General features: G+C 38.8%; 2 protein-coding genes across 2 annotated transcripts in view; both read left to right on the forward strand.

The window, feature by feature from the left end:
• bcl3 (BCL3 transcription coactivator) overlaps positions 1-5,810 on the forward strand; it is a 30,314-nt gene extending 24,504 nt beyond the window's left edge. Inside the window, exons 5-9 of the mRNA XM_036586088.1 lie at positions 1,304-1,392; positions 1,663-1,740; positions 2,458-2,625; positions 3,056-3,122; positions 4,749-5,810. Coding sequence (XP_036441981.1) covers positions 1,304-1,392; positions 1,663-1,740; positions 2,458-2,625; positions 3,056-3,122; positions 4,749-5,272 — 926 coding nt within the window. The 3' untranslated portion in view covers positions 5,273-5,810. The remainder of the gene's footprint in view (positions 1-1,303; positions 1,393-1,662; positions 1,741-2,457; positions 2,626-3,055; positions 3,123-4,748) is intronic.
• A 6,287-nt stretch (positions 5,811-12,097) lies between these two features.
• ddx61 (DEAD (Asp-Glu-Ala-Asp) box helicase 61) lies at positions 12,098-21,553 on the forward strand. The gene is made up of 14 exons (XM_036586226.1): positions 12,098-12,265; positions 13,618-14,486; positions 14,657-14,720; positions 15,447-15,551; positions 16,122-16,251; positions 16,875-17,021; positions 17,124-17,218; positions 17,603-17,725; positions 18,205-18,333; positions 18,659-18,775; positions 18,895-18,958; positions 19,081-19,182; positions 20,030-20,247; positions 20,980-21,553. Exons 2-13 carry the CDS (start codon positions 14,311-14,313, stop codon positions 20,218-20,220), a joined length of 1,443 nt encoding a protein of 480 aa, XP_036442119.1. The 5' UTR covers positions 12,098-12,265; positions 13,618-14,310; the 3' UTR covers positions 20,221-20,247; positions 20,980-21,553.
• Positions 21,554-21,564: the final 11 nt, after the last annotated feature.

Consider the following 21,564-nt stretch of genomic DNA (forward strand, 5'->3'; position numbering starts at 1 on the left):
ACCTAGGTAGAAATTCAATCTAGTTAAAAGGAAGTACTTGGGTGTATGCTTGTGTGCAGATGTGTGTGCTTGTGAGGGTTAGGTGGGCCTGTTTCACACTCAGCTCATGTGCTTAACCATGACTTTGTGAATAGTGTGAGCCAGTAACATGGCCTGCAGCATGTTTTGCAGTGCACACAGTGGCCTATGGCAATGTCAGTAACACATAATGCTAAAGGACACGTGCATATCATGACATCATGACAACTGACATAACCCTACATAAACATTTATAAAGGCTAAATGTAAGCATCATTTGTCATAAAGGCTGATTTTGTGAACTTTGATGTTAAATTGATAGGTGACATCATTTTTTTTTTTCAGACATAAGGTTGTTATGACAAAGCATGTTACAGCTGACTTTGTAGCTTAGTGTATATTACAGTAACATAATGCACTGTGACATAGTGTAAATGTCATAAATGGTAAAATGAAATTCTTTTTATCTAAGGGCCACAGAAAATGCTCACCAGTCTGACTCAGCAAGCTCTGTCATATTCTCAGTGTGTTGTGTCAGTGTGAAACACACTGAACTACAAAGTCTATCATTTCACCCCAGAAAGTGTCTTGACACAAGCTAATGTCAGAAACACGTCAATGTCACCTGACGTAGATGTTATACGAACTTGACATCAAAGCTGGCAAATGCAAACTTTATGACAAATGGCACCTATTAACCTAAGTGTTTATAAATGTTTATGTAAGTTTATGTCAGTTATCACGAAGGGCTTATGTAGGTGTCTTGTAACCGAATGAACACTGACCAACAGTAAAGTGTTACTGAAATGTCTTAGGCCTACCGTATTAACAAAATGTACACAGTTAAAACTGTAGTTAAAAAGTGAAAAATTTATTCATTCATTCATTCATTCATTCATTCATTTATTTATTTATTTATTTATTTATTTATGCTTTGAATGTCAGTATTGTGTATCTTTTTAATGCTGTCATGGGTGAGAAATGGTCAGGCAGGGTAATTCCTGTTGAGTGACATGCCCTAGTCATCTTAATTTTCCTACCTCAAGGTACAGAAAGCCCCTAGAAACACAGAGAGGGTCTGAACAGCTGAGCCTTGTGGGTGAACATGTGTGGGTGTGGTTGTGTGTGTGTATTTGTGTTTTACTCAGGAAAGCCAGTCCAAGCTTGATTGAGTGGGTTATTAGATTTGAGTGTTTTACCAGATTGTTTTTTTTTTTTCTTTCAAAAAGCCTGTGCCTAGTTGTAGCAGCCTATTTATAGTATGTTAAATTCTGTTGAATTTCAGGCTTGACCCCGCTCCACCTCGCTGTTCAAGATGGAAATAAAAAGCTGGCCAAAATGTTACTGGACAGTGGAGCTGATATCAATGCAGTGGTCAGTGAAGTCCATCTTATCTGTATCCCCACACAAAAGCCTATGATTCTCTCTAGTGTGGCAATTGTGGTGTTGTGGTCACTGCAATTTGTAGGAATGGTTTCAAGTTATGTGAGTTATGAAATATTTTTGTTGCAACAGTATTGTTATCTAAGTGCCAGGCTGCCCAATGCACAAACCATGCACTGTGTCATTGTTATTTCCAAAAAAAAAATCATGAAAAAAGAAGATTATTTTTGTTTGATCTGTTTCCCGTTCCTCCATGCACAGGACATTAAGAGTGGCCGCAGTCCTCTGATACATGCTGTGGAGAACAACTGTATGGAGATGGTCAACTTTCTCATTGAGGTGTGGTCATATTTATGCCTCTGTTTTCCATGGTGTTTTGGTGGGTGTGTGTTCTTGTGTTTTCAGTTGTATTTCAGAGTCAACATCCTATGACTCAAGCCTTCCACCAAAATTTAGCTGAAGTCACAATCAAAGTCTCTTCCTTTTTTTTTTGGATCATATAAGATGTTGGGGGTTAAGATCTCAGATGGAGCTTTCAAAAAAACACAGATTGTGTTCATCACTGTAGGAACAAAATATTGTATCTCCAAAATGATTCATTTATTTCTAATTTAAGTTAATGCAATGGGATTTTATTCCAATTAATATTGGACCATTTTATTTGTCTATATGCCATAAAATGTTCACACAATGTAAAGGTAGCTGGTGTTTTCAAATGATGTAGAACACGTAAAAACAGAAAAAAATGACTGATGAGGTTTTATTCTGATAGTGACAATATGTTGTATGTTGTATATTTCTGTATACCTCTATTGTAGTATGGTAATTGATTAATTTTATTGTAGATTCCACAAATTGTTTGTTTCTTTGTCGGGGCTACAAGTTACAAAGTACAAGTACAGCAACATTTGAGGGCAGTACTACTTCAAATTACGTAAAAGTGAATTTGCAATAGTTCATCTGTGTTTTAAATCTTTGAAGTGCTATTTATCTCTGTATAGGCAGCCTTTATCTACAGCTTTTAACAACAGAACATTTCCTCTCTTCTGTTCTCAGAATGGCTGTAATGTGAATGCACAGTCATACAGTGGTAACACAGCCCTCCACAGTGCCTGTGGCCGTGGCGAGGTGGAAGCTGTCAGAGTACTTCTGAAGAATGGTGCTGACAGCAGTTTAAAGAACTACCACAATGACACTGCCGTCATGGTGGCCAAAAACAAGAAGGTAAGAAAGTGAGACTGGATTGCAGTGAAAAGAAGAAGGCCTTGACTAGAAAGGTTAGATATCTTTAATGTTAGAGCCTTCTGAAGAAAAATTTATGACATGTAAATTACTTCACTTGCTTAATTTAGATTGCTTCTGCTTTCTTTTATTAGTACCTACTTTTCTAATGAAATCTGAAGAAAGTAAACCACAGAAATGTATTTTCCATCAGCTAAGTAGGATGGAAATGCTGCCCATTAGTGGTGAATACCAGCAGTTACAAGCATGTTGGTCCATGTAGTTTAGTGTTTATACTAAAGGATTACAGTTCTTGCACAAATTACAATTAACACAAACTAATTAATGTTAGTGTGTTTTTTAGTTTTTAAGTTTTTTAAAAGTGTGTTTGTTTTTTTATTTTTCGTGGTTAACTTCCGATTTTTTCGATCAGGTTTCTGATGTGTTGCGTGGGAAGACTACTCGTGGCCACACTCTGAAAACTCAGCACAGTTTCAATGGTAAGATATTTGCTTATACTCACATTTACATACGCTTATTTACAAAGCACCAAATCACACAGTTAAAGATGTAATATAATGTCATAGGAATAGGAACCGAAATTGTAGCACCATTCATTTCTCCCTTACTCAAAAACCATTTCCAGAACTGTGATATCACTACCTACTTTATTTACTTATGTTGATAGTTCCTCTATCAGTCAAACACAGTCTTCCACAAACAACTCTGATTCCTGTTTCAAACATGTGCCCTGTAGAAAAGAGACAGGTCATATGCAGATAGAGTAGCCCTGGCACAATCAGCTGGTCGTTCTGACTACAATGCATACTTCAGTAGCCCTTGGTGGTCTCTCAGAGGCTTACCTTATGAGCCTTCCCACTTGAGTTCCAGATATGCTATTCTCTAGGGCTGCACAGTAACAGCTAAAATGATAAATGCAATAACTTGACGCTGAAGTCATCAATTCAGAAACAATGATTGCGTTTTATCAATGAGGTTACCAGAAAACATACTTTTCGTCTTACACTATAAGCTTGCATTCTTTCAAATGTATAAATCTTTAAATCAGAATAAGACTAGTCCTTAGTCACATTAATGGACCATATCTTTTAAATGCGAAAAATTAGACTTAAAAAAGAAATAAATAAACACGCCGCTACAATGTGCAGCCAAATGGACAGGATTTATACCTCCATAGAAAAGCATTAGACTACACTCACAGATTTGTTTTGATAGAAACACAAGTATATCAACATATTATTGGACTTTAGATAATTAAAAATTATATTTGATGTCAACTAGCTATCTCTAGCTACCAATATGGTAGTCAGTTACAGTTGTATACAAAAATTTGACCACCCCGGGTCAAGTTACATGTTTTGTTGATTTTCATAGTGATTATAAATACACATCCTGTACGCAAAACGCACTTCTGCACATTTTAATGCACAATAATTGTTTATTTAGTCAATATAATATTAGAAGAAAAAAACATTAAATGTGGCCTGTGCAAAAGTAATGGCACATTTTTATTTCTAGTATGTTTGGCTTAGCAAATAAATAGAAAATGTTCACAATTTGCAGAAAAAAATCCTATATATAAATGTTCCCTATAGAGCATGTGTTAAATTAACAATAAAATGTCATTTGACTGAATTTTGCATATGACTGTATGTTTAATTGAGGAAGCTAAAAATCATGGTCCTGATTAAAATGCAGTTAATTGTGCAGTATTGCCATACATCTATTAGCTGTACACATCAGGTGGGAAAGATGGTGAGAGCCTCTCATGATTCTCATCAACCATCAGTTCATCAAACACAGCCACCTTCCCTCAGTCTCTCTTCTCAACTTTTTTTTGTGAACAATTTATTTATTGTCTTTTGCCATATATGTTGGCATGTATCTTATCATAAAATCACAGAACATCCCCACTCCCATGCCCATTTCCCCCATGTTGGTGGATTACAGGATTTACACTTAGGACCATCCACAGAATATATAAGTACATAGCTTCATAAAAACAAAAGAACAAAAATACACAAATGTACTTGTGGGTTAATAGGCATTTTGAGCTGAACATTTCTGCTGTGCTGTAATAAAACATTTTTCTCTTCCTTGTTTAGGTGCTCCATCTCCAAACAGCTTGAGCCATTCTCCACTGGCCACTCCCAACCTTCACCGAAGTGCTTCTGTCTCTCCTTTAGCTTCACGTATACACTCACCACACAGTCAGTCTGGTGAAAGCATGTCAGGAAACCAGTCACCAACGGAAACTCAGGAAAAAGATGACTTACAAAGGAGACCAAGGACATTTCACGATATGGCAGCAGATAACAGAGCAGACTATGGAATGTCTATTCATTCTTTTCCCTATTTCCCCACACCTCGCTATGACACCCTTATGCCTTCTGCTAATGTTCTGTCAGGTCATACTGCTTACTATCCAGCTACTTTGCAAAGACATCCTTATCCCACTGACACACGGTTGATCCTCTTACCAGCTAGTCTTGGAAGAAGTGAGCCACCTGTTTCTCACGGCCTACCCCCAACATCCATTGCCACACAGTCACGGCCCTCCAGTCATAACAGCGACCAATCAGATATGTCTAATATGAGTGTGAGCAGTGAGGGAAAAGGCATAAGCTGATTATGACCAACTATAACCTTCTGCTTTGTCTATACTTGCACATGTTGCATTTTCTTCTGCACTGTGATGAGTAACAAATGCTTATAATGGTGAATAAGGAGTATGAATAGATGTGGCAGGCCCATCTTACAAGATGTTTTTTCTTCACTGTAGCCTATAATTTATGGTTAATAAATGTTTGCATTTTGAAAACATTGTTAGTCTGAGAGAAGAAATGTAGTTTCATCCATAAAAGTCCATTGTGTATAATCATACTCTTTACCACATGAATAAGCACTGACTGTTCATATATTTATTAAAGTTACAGCTGTGAAGGTGCATCATTTATGAAATGGTGTGAATATGTTATGAATTCTCACTGTTTCTAAGGTCACTGAAAATGACGCTTTTTCAGTAATTCGAGTGGAAAGTCCCTCCATAACAGTTACTGATTGTGAAATAGCTTTTTGTGCATGTAGTTATGAACTCTGAAATGAATATGTAAATATAAAAACATCAATTACTGAGATGGAAAATAAATTTTTTTTATAGATTTTCACCTGTTTTTCTGTCTCTTTGTTGTTCTGTTGTTCTCGTGTTTCTTGTTAAGCTCTTTTTTTGCTGCTTTGTTTTTTTTCTCTACTGCTGTAAGTCATATATTTACTGCTTATTCTACCAGGTTACTTAAATCAGAAACCTGTCTTTTGTAGTTTTGGATTTCTAAATTCATTTTCAGATTTGTAGCATATTACCATAAATTACTGGAATTTCCTACTAGAATGACTATAGAAACTCTACAGCCATCTGCTCATTTTTGTATAGTCCTGTACAGTATGTTATGTTGTACTTTATCAATCCTACAAGGGAAATTTGACATTCTGCTGCCTCACTATGCCCAGTTCTGAGATTTGAACCTGTGACCTTCCAGTTGCTGGCTCACCTCTCCTACCATGGGTATCCCAAGGACCCCTTTAGGACCTCAGTGGAAGACTGCTTCTTTGTGTGGTTGCTATCCTGTAAATGTATATATGTAAAATGTTGTTTTTATCTTCACATGGTTTATTTAGAATGCAAGGCCATACCACAGTGTCATCTTTGGTTGAAGGTAAACACATAAACTTTTTGCAATAAGAATCTTAATTACTTGACCAATTTATTATATAATTATAGATTAAAGCACTAATTTTATTGACAATCCACTGCACTGGCTCATGGCACCTGGTTTGAGAACTATTGTAAAATACAGTTCAAAAACTCAGAGGGGCAAATCTTTCAGAATGACTGGAAGTTCAATTGTAAATAACTAAAATAACAGTGATCTGTTTTTGTGTTCTACATTTCCGTAGACTTTTTGGAAACAGCCATCAGGAAATTATTCTAAAAAGTCCAGCAAAATTTCCTTTTAGGTTTTACATCACTTTAACTATTCAGTTTCAGGACAGTTTGCAACATTTAAGAAGACAATTGTGAAAGAGAGCTTACGGATGGATGCCCAAATTGTGAGTCACAGAGAGAACCAAAAATGTTAAAGAATTGTTATGCAATGCTCATTAAATGATAAAGCAAGTACAATTCTTTACTCCATATATAGATCATTAGGCAGTGAAACATTTGGGAAATCCTGAAGTTGATAAATACACTTACCAAAAGTCTAAAGTGACCACAGAACTCATTTAAATTTCTCTGACTCGGTGAGTCACACACAAAGCTGCGCTGAGATCTTTAGAAAGCTGATTTATCACAGCCTTCAGCCAGAGCAAAGTTAAAATCAAACAACTAAACAAACAAGTGTGTGCTTATCGAAATATTTTAGCTGGAAGCTGCGCTGACGACCAAAGGTAGACCCATTTTAGTAACGTCCACGTTTTTGACCTTTTTGTCATAGAGCCTGCTTCAAGATTAAAGCGTTTGATTCTTTTGTCCAGCAGATGGCGCTGTATATTACTTTGTAGACTTTGTTCACAGCTCTCAACTGAGAATTTAGGCATCAAAGTAGGTATTAAAACACAAATAATCTGTTGTCACGAGCTATGGTTATGATACATGCAAGCTTTTTCAGCAAATATTTCATTTTCAATTGAGAAATCCTTTTCACCCCCTACAAGTACTCTCAGAAAAACCAACCTAAATCGCAACCCAGCTAACAAAATTACGTTCTCAGAACGTTCCCCTAACGTTGCATTTTGGTTGTGGGAACGTTGCATTGGAATGTTCCCTCAACGTTATTTTGTCCAGTTTTCTTAATGTTCTCAGAACGTTCTGTATAAGTTATGAAAACGTTCCTAGAACATCACCTCAACCATATTTGCAACAATTATTTAACATTCTAGGAACGCTGTCCTGGAACGTTCTGACAACGTTCAAAATTATGTTCTCTAAATGTTCCTCTAACATTTTGGTTGTATAAACGTTTTATTGGAACGTTCCCTCAATGTTATTCTGTGCAGTTTTCTTAATGTTCTCAGAACGTTTTCTTAAGTTATGTGAATGTTCCCAGAACGTCACCTCAACCTCATTTGCAACAACAGTTTAACATTCTAGGAACGTTGTCTTGGAACGTTCTGACAACATTCAAAGTTATGTTAAAACATTCAGGTTACAAGAATGTTCCCTAAACGTCAACCCAACCTCATTGGCATCAATTTAATGTTCTAGGAATGTGGTCTTGCAATGTTCTAAGAATGTTAAAACATTCCTATAACATCTAATTATGATGATATTTTTTGCTAAATTAAAAAAAGGCCATTTTAGTGTTTCCATAACATGTTTCTTAAACCACTGCCCCAGATTATTACCTCAGCTTTATATACATTGACCACTGAACATTCCTGGAATGTTATCTTTAAACGTTCTTCAAAGGTTTATAGTTCCAGTTTTCTTAATTTTCTTAGGACATTCGGTGCAAGTTAGTAAAACATACCCTAAAACATCTTCCCGATATTTTTGTGCAGCCAGCAGTACACAGCGTCAAAAGTTCAGATTTTTTTAATGTTACTTTAACATTCCATTAACATTTTCTCAGTCTGTAGTTACTGTTAGTCCCTCCCATCCACATCCCCATTCTTGCTGATAGTCTAATTCAAACAATCCCAATTACTATGATAATACTGACATAAACTAAGGCAAAATCAATGCAAGCATAATCGATTTAACACATGTTTATTATTATTACTTATATTTTAAATCAATTTACGTGAATGAACAAAAAATGAAAACAGTCGAGAAGTCATCATTAAGGTGTCTCTGTATTCCCCAAAGTAAACAAACAGGTTTATTAGTTATTTTTTCACCTTTATCAGTTCATGTAAAGCATTGTTAAACTCTATCCAAGCCATTCTGGGCAGCTAAACACAAAGCTTCCTTTAGGTTACGTTGCAGTCTTTGAAACAACACTAAATAAGATAAATTAAACAGAATAGCTCTGAATAGCTTTATTATTTGCTATTCAAAAGGACCAGTGATCTTATTTTCAAAAGTCTTATGAAAGTCTTTTTAAAACCTTCTAATACAACTATCGTTAAAACATGACTCGGGCATCGGGCAACATATCCGTAACCATTTCCTCTTGGGTGTCTGGCACCGGAAGGGAAAGCTCTACAGGTGCTTGTGGACCTGCTGACAGAACAAAGTGACAACCTAGTGCCACTGACCATAGCTCTCCAGCGGCATTTTGCTGCTGTCCATCAGGAAACTCCGGAGCCTAAAGGGAGAGCAGATGAGCATGCTGGCGGCGGAACTGAGCATGATGTTTTGGCAGTCATACCCGGCGTTTGAGAAGGCAGCATAGAAGGAGCTGCTGCTGGAGCATTTCTGAACGTGCTGCTGCCAGAGGGACTGAGAAGGCACGTGCATCTCAGTGTACTAGCCAGAGAATGGAACTCATCCTCAGCGAAAAGACACCGAGGCGAGTAACACAATTCCCTAGAGAGAACAACCCACAGTCAACGCCACTGCCGGGAAGATCAGCTGCCGCCACAGACTTTAGGTCAAGTGCAGCATAGACGGGGAACAGCTCTCCGCTCTCATCGATCGTCACCATCCCTGCTTTAAGCAGGCATGATCCTGCACACCAAGAATGACACACCTGACGGCTGGGAGGCAACAACCATCCAAATCAAGTCTATATCCAGCAGGCAAGGCAACATGCAGGGGAGAAAATGACTCTTGGTCATCCTGGGGAGATTTGAGCTGAGTTCTGGCTCCTGGCCGTACAGGATGACCTCAAGAAGGAAACGCTGGCTCTAAAGAAGAGACAAGTGAAGCTGTGTGCAGCGGCCAGCAGCAGGGTTGAGGCAGAGAGTTGGGGCTCCCTGGCAGTGTGGCAGGGGAAACCGCCAGCATTGGAGGAGCTGAACACACAGTGCCAGACCCAGTGGACGGAACCCAGGGGACGGGGTGTGCTGTCAGGTCGAGGGCACCACAGCCGCCAGTATGGGAGGAGCTGAACATGCCATGCTAGTGCTGGTGGATGGATCTCTGAGGGTCATGGGATGCACATAAGCAGCACCCTTGTTGGCATTGATGGTGCAGCGGGGGAAAAGGAAGCAGAAGGTGTGGAGGGCAGCAGCAGTGAGTCAAGCGACACTGGAAGTAGTACGTGAGTTGTGGCATTGAATGGGATCGAGCTCAACAAAGGAGCTAAAACAGCAGCTGTGGGAGCTTCTGTGCCATTACAGCGACATCTTTACAGCCACAGACGAGCACTATACTTGGACCGTAGTGAAGGAAAAGGCTAACAGCTGGCATTTCTGCATGGACTATTGGTGGCTCAGTGCTGTCACAAAGCACGACTTGTAAACACTCCTGCGCATTGATGACACCTTGGATCAGCACACCGGCTCCACATGGTTCAGCTTGCTGGACTTGCGGAGATATTGGCAGATGGCAAAGAAAAGGATGCCAAAAAAAAGTTGGCGTTCACACTGACTGTGGCGGTGAGTTGTGAAGCTTCCTGGGTTTGGCTTCATACGTGACATTTATGTGTGAGTTTGCTGACATAGCTGCACCGTTACACAGACTCACTGAACAGTGTGATACCTTTCAATGGGATGAAGAAGGTGTGCTCAACTGTGTGAGGTGCCAGTACTGGCATCTCCCAAGACAGGCAGTGAGTTTTTCATGGACACAGATGCCAGCAATAAGGGCATCAGTGCCGTCCTCTCACAGGTACAGGACAGAACTGTGAATGTCATTGCATTTATAGGCTGTGCACCTGAGTAAGCTAGAGTGCAACTACTGTGTGACGAGCAGAGAGCTGCTGGCGGTCGTGAAGGGGCTGCATCATTTACACCCTTCTCTGTGTGCACTGTTGCAACCTCTGCACGGCAAAGAAAGAACCACCACACCAGTCACATGCCCTGCTTCTGTCACTCTGCTCCAGTGCAGCGATAGAGAGGATCGCTGTGAATGCTCTGGGCCCCTTACCCACCACCAACACCAGGAACCACTATGTCCTCGCGGCCATGAATTATTTCACAAAATTGCCTTAGGCACATGCAGTCCCAGACCAGAGTGGGGCTACAATGATGGAGCGGCTAGTTGAGGAGTTCTGCCAGTTCAGGGTGCCAGAAGAAACTCCACAGTGACTGGGAATGCAACTTCGAGCAGTCATGGCTGAGGTCTGTAACCAGCTGGGCATTTAAAAGACTCAGACTATGCTGCTCCACACACACCACTCAGCTCATCAAAGTCACCACCCAGCACCAGCGTGACTGGGACCAATACCTACCCCTGGTCCTGCTGGTGTGCTGCTCCACTGTGCAGGAGTCTACGAGGTTCAACTTAACTCTTGTGATGTTCGGCTGCAAGCTCAGGATGCCCGCGAAACAGGTGTTCAGCTGTCTGCCAGGGTCAGTGGAGGACACCGCACTGGGAGTGGGATATGCTGAGGAGCTCCGCCACTCCGATTCGCACTGCCGGTGACAGACGTTGTCGCCAGGGGCATGTGTTTGGTGTGTGTATTTGGATTCCAAGATGTAGACTGTGAAAACAGGCCCCTGTTAATGAACTTGCATTTGTGAATACAGAATTTCACAAGAAAAATCAATAAATTAATATCACCAAATCTTGTTTATTCTCTCACCTGCTAATCCATGCTTGGCAGACACATTTCTACTTCCGTAATTGTCCATGTATGATTCATCTCTGATCACCTCTGAGGTTTCAGTGATCCAATCCTAATCCTCTCACAAAGTTTCCTGGAGGTGTTCACATATGGCTTGACACAACATGATCCTTTCACCAAAAACGCAGGTTGATGCAAGGTGTGAACAGCCCCTCAACAGAATAGTCTTTGACTTGCTAGGCAACCATTTCCTGTTGTGCTGTTAATGAACTGCATTTTGGTGGAAGAAATGTTTGTTGTTATCATTATTATAACAAATCAAATTATTATTTAACATTGGTGTTTTACCACAGTTCAACACACAGTTATTAGGATCCTTTGCATTGTAATATCAACCCATTAAAAAGCCAAAACACTTTACAAAACCATCAGGAACCAACAGAAACACTTAATATTCTAAGGGGTTTTAAACAGAGATGGCTGAATGAAATCTCAAGTACATCTACAACCCCACTTTTTCCCATTTATTTAACATAGCTGTGAGCTATTCTACTATGGGGCAGAAACCTTATAGGAAATTGTTCAGAGTATCTAATGTGGTATTCAAATTAGAGATTAAACTCGAAAAATAAACATCGTCTGCTGGAATCGGGTCGGTAAACCGAAGCGCCTTTCCGTTACTGTGCCGCAGCAGCTGCGTGTGAAGGGCTGCGCTGTCTTTCAGAGTTTGAAATCCTGCAGCCTGATTGGCTGTCGGAGTCACGCGTCACTGATGTGTCGAACTTTTCGAAGCGCGGCCATATTTACTTACTAAATTCAGAGCGGAAGAGACAAAAGGACGGAGTTAAAGTGAAGCTACAGCAACAAAGTGTTTCTCAAGCGTAAAGAGAAGGCTTGTGTTTATTGATTCAGCGAAGACCTCTTAAATCCTTCGAATTGGGAACTGGAAGGTGAGTTAACACGCCTGACGTACTGTTAAGTATGAGGAGTCGTCAACCTGCTGCACTGATCATTGTCTCCGGCTTGCTAACTGGCTAAGTTGACCTAGCTAACTAACTAAAGTTAGTCAGCTAGCTGTTAGCTAGCTAGCTAAATAAAAATTGCTATAACCTAATATTTGGTGCTTACTGTGTAGTAAAGCTTTGTAATGTTAACTAAGTAGCTAGCTAGTTTATCATGATTTTAGAAAATAATCTGATGTGTTTGATGATGGATCATTAACGTTACATGGTATGCAGTTTTAGTTTGACCGCCATGAAGTTGAGTTTTGAGGGCTTTTTTCGGCTGAGCTAACAATGTTGCCACTACGGACGCCAACGTTATCGTACCTAGGTTAGCTGTAATCCCACACCTACATTGTCTGGTAACAGCAATTAAACGGAAACTTTTCTGACTAACATTGTCTGTATAACGGTTTTCGGTGGTGTGCTGCTTTTTAGCAACTTTAACAGTAACGTTAGCTTGGAGTTTGTGGGGTCCGTATCTGGACCTAGTGGTGTTGGATTAGCTAGGTTAGCTAACTAACTGGTTGTTTTGTTGATAGTCAGTGTAGCACTGCTGGATTGATTTTTCTTGGGCTTTGTAAGTTTTATGGTTTTCAGTGACTGTGCTAAACAGTGTGGAAATGCGTGGTTTCAACCACAACCATGGCCCTGTTATGCTGATATTGTTTGTGTACTGGATATGCTAGTTGTACTCAACTATAGGTGAGATGCCCGTGGCCCTCGTTTGACCTGAGTAGAGGAGGTTCTGAATTTTAAACAGAACTTGAAAGAAACAGGGGTTTTTACTATACAATGAAGTTAAAGATGTCAAAGATGTAAAAATAATTCTAGATGATAACTGGAATGACAGAATTTGTCAACTCATCATCATTTTCCATCTCATAGCCTCCATGTAACTATAAGTGACTCCACAGTTCTGTTCTCACAGACTGGTCATGGCTACCTTGTGTTGTTGGGAGAGTTGCTTATAAACTGTTGTCATGTTAGCCCCTCTTCTTTTCAAGAGGTCAGCACTTATGAGCTAAACAGGTACATTTGGAGTGGAGACATACAGCTTATTTAGAGTGGATGTACACAGTCTATTTTCATAAAACCAAATGACATTACAATAGGTGAAATTTGACGCTGGATTTCTTCTTTAAAGGTCCATGTTTTCTTTACGTCATTCAAATTCCAGAAGTTTTATCTCCAATTGTTCTGTTTTTTTTTTTCTGATTGTCGTTGCTTTTTTTCACTAACCCTTATTGATTATTATTATTGTTTGAATACTAGCTAATACATTATCCCATGTTTTCAAGGTGGCAGACTTCCAGGAGTTCCATCACTGCAGTGTTCAGGGAGTCAACTAGCAAGAGAGGAGACAAAGGACTTGATTTATAAAAGGAAGAATTGGATTAATTCTGGATTGACTTTGTATTGAATTTCGGTGTCGCAGTGCTGGTTCAGTGGAAACATCTTGGTTTGAAATTCCTCATAGAGATTAGGAAATACCAAGAATTTTATGGAAGTCCTGAGGACCATAACATGAAAGCAGCATTTCTAAATGTAAAAGGCTCTTAAGCACCAGTATCCAATAGCAGTACTGGAGATAATATAACTCGTAAGGGAAATACACAGTAATATGAAACATTGGAAGTCAGTTTAAAACAGAAGGAAGAATTAAAAAAAATCTTCAGGTATAATTAAGGCATTATTGTGCTTTCACACAAGACAAATTTAATTGGTTCTGTATATTAACAGTGGCAACAAGTTATATTTATTCATATAAATTCATTTTTCTCCTGTTTTGGGAGAGTTTCTTATAGACTATTGTCATGTGTTAGCCCCTCTTCTTTTCAAGAGGTCTGCACATACGAGCTAGACAGGTACAAAATAGAAGTGTTTACACAGTAGGGCACTGAATTTGACAGATGCAGTGAAGGTAAAGGATAAATACAACAGCCTAGAAGAGATCTGCAGAAAACCCCAGACCATTATACTTACCTATAGCAATGGCTACTGCAAGAACAGAGATCCCTGCTTCAGTCATGGGACTGACCAAACAGAATGGACAGCCCAAGCCAATGGGCCTCCAGTCAGGATCTGTCACTGGATTGACACAACCAGGAAAAGCACTCAGTGCTCCCCATAAAGGAAGCAGCATACCACAGACGAGCGGTGGAATCAAGTAAGCTTCAAAGGATGCTTCAGAAGATGTAATATTAGTAATTTTTAAAATAAATGCAAATCATAATAATAATAATAATAGTTTATGAGTAAGTATTCTTTTTAACCAAGGTGGTTATTTACCTACATTTTTTTGTCAGTCGTCCTAAAAATATTGAATCTTTTTTCCAGATTTGGAGATGATTGGAAAAAGTGCCTGCAGCTCCCACCAAAAGACCTGAGAGTGAAAACCTCGGTAAGAAGGAAGATTCACATTACTGTTTTACAACCTTTGATTCTGGATGACAGTATGAGGAGGAGGGGAAGCACATGCTTGTGTAGAGTTGCTGTTTTTAAATACTCAGAAGGGTAATGACATCAGATTCACTTCTTTTTATTTTACAACTGTATTCGATTCAGACAGCAAAATTTAAGAAATATAAAATTTTCTAAGAGCAGGGAAAATGGCTGTGCACAATGTACCCACATTTTACATTGAAACCAAGTGATATGGGATAAACTAGTAATTAGATGACTTGATCTGAAAATCAGTGCAAATTTATGGATGTGAGGAAAAACTTGCATAGCTAATGTAAAAAATACCTAACACACAAATAAAAAAAAAGTGCCCAGTTTTTGTTTTTGCTAAGTTAACATACTGGTGTGAAGAATTGAAACCTAAAATATAAAATGTGCCATGACTTTTGTTTAATTTTTTACTCAATATGTAAAATTCAGCAAATAAACAGCATTTTGCTTTTTTTTCAGGATAAATACTTATTTTCACTTAGAAAATCAACAAAACGTAATTTGATGTGGTATTTTGTGTTTTTGAAGAACACAGTCCTGTATGTTGTCTTAGCCACTGTTTTATCTGGGTATATATGATATCACTGTCCCTAAGCAAAAACAATCAAGAAAGCTCATGCTTATTTTCCCTCATGATGAAGTTTCATATTAACTCATTTGTTTTCTTTTTCAGGATGTGACTGCAACCAAGGGGAATGAGTTTGAAGACTACTGCCTTAAGCGTGAATTGTTGATGGGCATCTTTGAAATGGGTTGGGAGAAGCCCTCACCTATCCAGGTAGACCATCCTGACTAAACCAAGTGCCGTGAAATTTGCCACTAGGCCAACAAATTTTTGAATAAAATCAGTTATAAGCTTTTGGTAGGTGGACAGACACTTGCAAGTCTTGCTTCTGAGGTCAGTAGTCATGTGAGCAACTTTGAACTGAATTTGGTCATTTTTACCTCTTCACATTTTCAGCCTATGTTGGGTTACACAATAAGAAGAATATCTTTGAGTTACAGGTTCGAATTCTTCTGCATATTATTTCGATTAATTTGACTGAGGGTCAGAATCAAGTTCAAGTCAGTTACCCATGCAGTGGCCTTGAATTTCAAGTGTTAATATCACAGCTAGCAACAATGCATGGAATTTAGAGAACATAAATCTGTCAGAGATACTTTACTCGTTGACTACTAACAGATGAGCTAATTTTCACCCTTGTCGAATAAAATGATTATGATAAAACAGTACTAATGTCACTGATATTGCTCTGCTTATGTTTAGAACCTTTGGGTTACAATAGATCAACTGATTGTTGATTTTCTGGGTTATTTGCTCATTCCACTTGTATTTGAATATTTGAAGGAGGAAAGCATTCCCATAGCCCTGTCAGGGAGAGACATTCTAGCCCGGGCCAAGAATGGCACGGGGAAGAGCGGAGCCTACCTCATTCCTCTCCTAGAGAGGATAGACTTAAAGAAGGATCACATTCAAGGTAAGGGTGCTTCAAAGGTGACAGTTTTGTCTGTGTTTTTATGTATTTTCATACTATTATTGCTATTTATATTATTATACTTACATACTTAATTAATTAATTTGTTAGTTAATTAATTAATGCCTGTGACCCCATTGCAAATGGTGGTTCAGTTTTGGCTTACAAAATTGGTCTCAAAATGATCAACAACAGTATCATCAGATTCATTTGGTGTTGTCAGATTTGGTAGTGTAGAGATGGACTGATTAGTGTTTTTGGGGGTGATACGGATTGCGTTACCAAAAACATGGCTTTTCTTTGCTGTTTTGCTGTATCTTATGTGACTTCTTTACACAGGATTGCAGGTAATTATTGACTATGCTTTGAATGACTCTGTCACAGCAAGTGTTTGGTTTATGACAATCTCTTAATGTCTCTAAATCTGCTTATTGCATATTGTCTGCTACTTTTTCATTAGATTAAATTTTACTGAAAAATGAAGGTGTAGTAACTGTTCTTCTGGTGATATACCTGTGTATTTGTTTAAGTCACTGTCTTTTGAAGTAACGTTTTGCTCTGGACATGAAATGTCATCTGATTTTTTACAACATTCACTCACACTTTCACTCTTGTACATTCTCTAGCCATAGTAATGGTGCCAACTCGTGAATTGGCTCTACAGGTGAGCCAGATCAGTATCAACATGAGCAAGCACCTAGGTGGAGTCAAGATCATGGCTACCACTGGTGGCACCAACCTGAAAGATGATATCATGCGCCTGGATGACACAGGTTAGTACAACTTCAAATAATTCAGATAACTGCATTTTACCTGCTCTAGTATCGTCAGGGTGTACCATCACATCTTTTGAATCATTCTTTACTTTTCCTTAGTGCATGTTGTGATGGCCACTCCAGGCAGGATCCTAGACCTTATAAAGAAAGGTGTGGCCAAAGTTGGCAAAGTCCAAATGATGGTAATGGATGAGGTGAGTTTGTTTTTGCTCGTTTGTTTGTTAATAAGACTGTCAAAGTGTTGAAACATCGTGCCAATTGCCCTGAGTCTTGAATAGTTATAGACTGTATTAATATAGTTCTAAAATTAATTGTCTTGAATCATAGTCGTGTGTGTGTGTATATAATATATAATTTCTTTCTTTCTTTCCAGTCACCTGAGAATCTGCCTCTGTGTAGCATGAACATCAGATAGCCTTAGTGTCAGACACCTGTCAAAGTATAGAGTACTAATATTGAATTTGAATTGATGTCCACCAAATCTGTATCTATATGAACAATGTAATGTCATGTGAAAAATGTATTGTACGTGTTTTGTCATGTGAGTGTTTTCTTTATCATTGTGACTTCTTCCTTAGGCAGATAAGTTGCTCTCTCAAGACTTTGTCATGCTCATTGAGGAAATCATTAGCTTTCTGGACAAGAATCGGCAGATTCTGCTCTACTCTGCCACCTTTCCCATCAGTGTACAAAAATTTATGGTAAGAGAATAAAGTGTAATGAAAGGAGATCCAAAAAGGTTGTCTTGAGAATGAAAGTTAATGTTGAATGATTGTCAGACACCTATATATAGGTAGTAGATCTAGCCATTTCTTCAGCAATTATAAAATCCAGCTAATCGCGCCACCCCTCCCCTTTCCAAAATTTCAAATAATTGCGAAGTGTAGGTGGGTTTTCCTACTGTACAGTAGGATAACTGATCATGGAAAAATGGAGAATAATGCAGTATTGATTGCAGGTTTGTAAGGTGTTTTTTCTTGTGCACCTATTTTAACTTGATTGTTTTAGGTTTTTTGTGGAATAGCGTTTTGCTGCCGCCAACCCTGTTCTCCCCTCCTCCGGTTCCCACTGACTTAAACATCTGAATTCATTTTGAACAAATACTTGTATCAAATGTCTTCAACCTGTTTTTCCTGCATCTGCTTATCCCTTCTCTTTTTGTTACTTTTGTCCCATGCAGGCTAAACATCTCCGAAAGCCCTATGAGATTAACCTGATGGACGAGTTGACTCTGAAAGGCATAACTCAGTACTATGCCTATGTCACAGAGAGACAGAAAGTGCACTGTCTCAACACTCTCTTCTCCAGGGTAGGAAGGCAAACTAAAACACTTCAGTTTTTTTCTTATTACTTGTGCCTTGTCTGGTACAGCATTTGTCACTGTTCTGTGTTTTCTGCCCTAACAACTCAAGGAGTCATTGATAATTAACTAGGTAAAATCCTGTGATGCCTGAGAAACCATGCATTTTCGGTTCTCAGAGCTGAAGTTGAGCACGTTTTTTTACGTCACCAACTGAACAACTGAGAGAAATAACCAGGTGTTTTTGTCATTTTATCCCACTAGCAGGCCGCACTGCGGAGATGTAATTATCTGTATTTCATTTATTTAAGACCCCTTATGTTCTCACTTTTAGCTCCAGATCAATCAGTCAATCATCTTCTGTAACTCCACCCAGAGAGTAGAACTTTTGGCTAAGAAGATCACACAGTTGGGCTACTCCTGTTTTTACATCCATGCAAAAATGATGCAGGTAATTTTCAGTACAAAGGGGAGTGGAGATCTTATGTTTTCCTCATACCTCCAGAAATATTGCAATAAATGTTTATGCAGTCTGTCTCTGAACATTCTAAAAGTATTATTATGTTCCAGGAGTACAGAAATCGTGTGTTCCATGACTTCAGAAATGGCCTGTGTAGGAACCTGGTATGCACAGGTATTAAAACTACACTCTGCATATTAATTTGGGATGCGTGTGTGCGCGTGTGCATGCCTGTGTGCGTGTGTGTGTGTGTGTTTTAACATTTTCATGATCTACCATTTTATGTTATGGTGCAGATCTTTTCACAAGAGGAATTGACATCCAGGCTGTCAATGTGGTGATCAACTTTGACTTTCCCAAAAATGCAGAGACCTACTTACACCGCATTGGTAGATCAGGTATGTGCCCTACAACTGGACCAGTTTGGGTAAAGTTTACAAGTTTACTGCACAATTTAAAGATTCTTCAATTTTGAGTACTCTTAACTTTTTGAATTCCTGCAATAAATAAACTCTTTAAAAGGCCCAAGAGGCCACAGGAAAATTGGATGTGACAACACTTTTCTGTGATAAGCATACAACAACATGTAACTTCTCTCGACGCACCATATGTGGCTCCGTTTATATATCTTCAATGGTTAATGGTGCCTCAAGATGTGCAAGTTACCCATGAGCTGTAATACACCTCCATATCGTAACAGATTCTGGCTTTATGGTGGTCAAGTCTGGATGTTTTTTCTTTGACTCTGAGTACAGTGTGTGCCTTATGTTTATAAACAATTTGAAAGTCTCATCAGACCACAGTAGATATTTCCTCTGTGCATCAGTCCTTGGCAGATGAACCTAAGCCCACAGAAGGCAGTGTTTCTGAATGTTGTTGAAAATGGCTTCCGAGTTGCATAGTACAGTCTTAACTTGCATTTGTGGATGCAGCGAGGAATGGTGTTTATTGACAATGCATTCCTGAGCTTAAGTGGTGATATCCATCATAGAAGCATGCTGGTTTTTAATGCAGTGCCATATGAGAGATTGAAGTTGTTTAAAATGCATTTTGAACATTTCACAACATTGTACCAGGTTTTTGTTCTTTTTATATACAATTGTAAACACACCATCTAGAGTAAACTAAAATTGTAATTATAGTTTCAAATAAAACATTTATTTGATACCACGGTCATGTTTGAGACAGTGAGCCTCCTTTTGGTTCAGTGATTTTAGAAAGTTCTGTTCTCTGTTTTCTCTCTAGGCAGGTATGGGCACCTGGGCCTGGCCATTAATCTGATCACATCAGATGATCGTTTTAGTCTAAAGGCCATTGAGGAGCAGTTGGTGACTGACATTAAGCCAATTCCTGGCTCCATAGATAAGAGCCTGTACGTGGCAGAGTTCCACTCCGCCAACGCTGATGAAGAGGAGGAAAGAGAGGCTGCACTCTGATCTGCAGAGCTCAATGCACCTTAATGGGTAAGAGAGAAGTCTCTGCAGTCTCCAAAATAATGTGTAGTTTTCGTTTGGTGGTGATTGGCCTGTTGTTTGCTATTGTTAAAGTATCTGTCTACCTTTCCAGTTACCGAATAATTGTCTTATTTGAAGTAATGGTTAACAATTAGGAAGAATCTGTTTATACATTGGGTTTTTGCTTAACGATTCTGTTTGTACTCAGTTTGTAGGTTCTTTAAGAGTATGTTTTGGATCTACTGCAATTTTATCAGAGACAATGAAAAAATTATGGTGTAGAAAGTAGTAAATGCAAAACATGGTGAAATAACGATGAATTCAAAGTGATTGCATATTTAACAGTGACTCGATTATATCACTGTTGCTACACTTACAGAATTTGAATTTATAGTTTTTTTTTTTTTTTTTTGTTTTTTTGGGGGGTCCGTGTGCAAACATTTTTAGTGAGGTTTGTTTTGAAGAAAAGTTACCAAGTTCACATAGTGAATAAACTAGAGTATTGTCTACTGCCAGTTTCTAGTCTGCCAGTTTTCATCAATCCATTGCTCCTTTTAACCAAAAATGTTATGTACCTTTTTCCTTTGATTTTGTTTTTCTGTATGCTGTTACTGTGCTGTAAACTTTCTGGGGTTAAAAGGAAACTCCCATTAACTGCAGCTCCATGCTTTAAAACACAACAAAACCCTTTTATGACTTGTTTCAAGTTTTCAACTTTCTCTTTTCACATTTTCCCCACAGGAGAAAAGATGAATGTTGACTGGCATTTTGCATGTTTTCTGCTGAACGCGGGCACAAGGATGAATCTCCTACTCTTAAATTTGCTTTTGAGTTATTTGTTACCAGTTTGTCATGTCCACTGATTTGCTGACTCAGCCAAGCTCTCAAACTGCCAGCTGTTATTACTACAACTCAGGTTACTGACACTGTTGTGACAAAATGTTACACCTGCCGAAATCATGCCATTAAGGTATGAGTTTTGCATTACCAGTTCACCACACATTAAAACTCATGTCAGTGCTGTTGTGCTTTTTACCAAAAATGAAATAGCACTTCATTTTCATATATATATGTATGTGTGTGTGTGTGTGTGTGTGTGTGTGTGTGTGTGTGAAACCTACCTCACTCCAAAATCCTCTGAATGTTAAATGCTTAAGATTCCAGCAACTTCTTTAAATGTCTTTGCATCTCCACTGATAGTTTCCTTATGATTCTTCTGCTTTCTCACACACTCAAGTGCCTTAGTGATGCACTCTGGTGAGTCCTCTGTAAAATGTATTGCATTGTCAATTTGAGGAATCTCAAACGCTAATCTTAACACTTTTT

Source organism: Colossoma macropomum, unplaced genomic scaffold, assembly GCF_904425465.1.
Source record: "Colossoma macropomum unplaced genomic scaffold, Colossoma_macropomum, whole genome shotgun sequence".
NCBI classification, from domain to species: Eukaryota; Metazoa; Chordata; class Actinopteri; order Characiformes; family Serrasalmidae; genus Colossoma; species Colossoma macropomum.

Excerpts from the sequence above, each read along its gene's own strand:
- ddx61 (XM_036586226.1), top strand. The coding sequence starts at position 14,311 with ATGGCTACTGCAAGAACAGAGATCCCTGCTTCAGTCATGGGACTGACC. Across the intron at positions 14,487-14,656 it reads CAGACGAGCGGTGGAATCAA|ATTTGGAGATGATTGGAAAA; the intron begins GTAAGCTTCAAA and ends TCTTTTTTCCAG. Across the intron at positions 18,776-18,894 it reads TCCATGCAAAAATGATGCAG|GAGTACAGAAATCGTGTGTT; the intron begins GTAATTTTCAGT and ends ATTATGTTCCAG.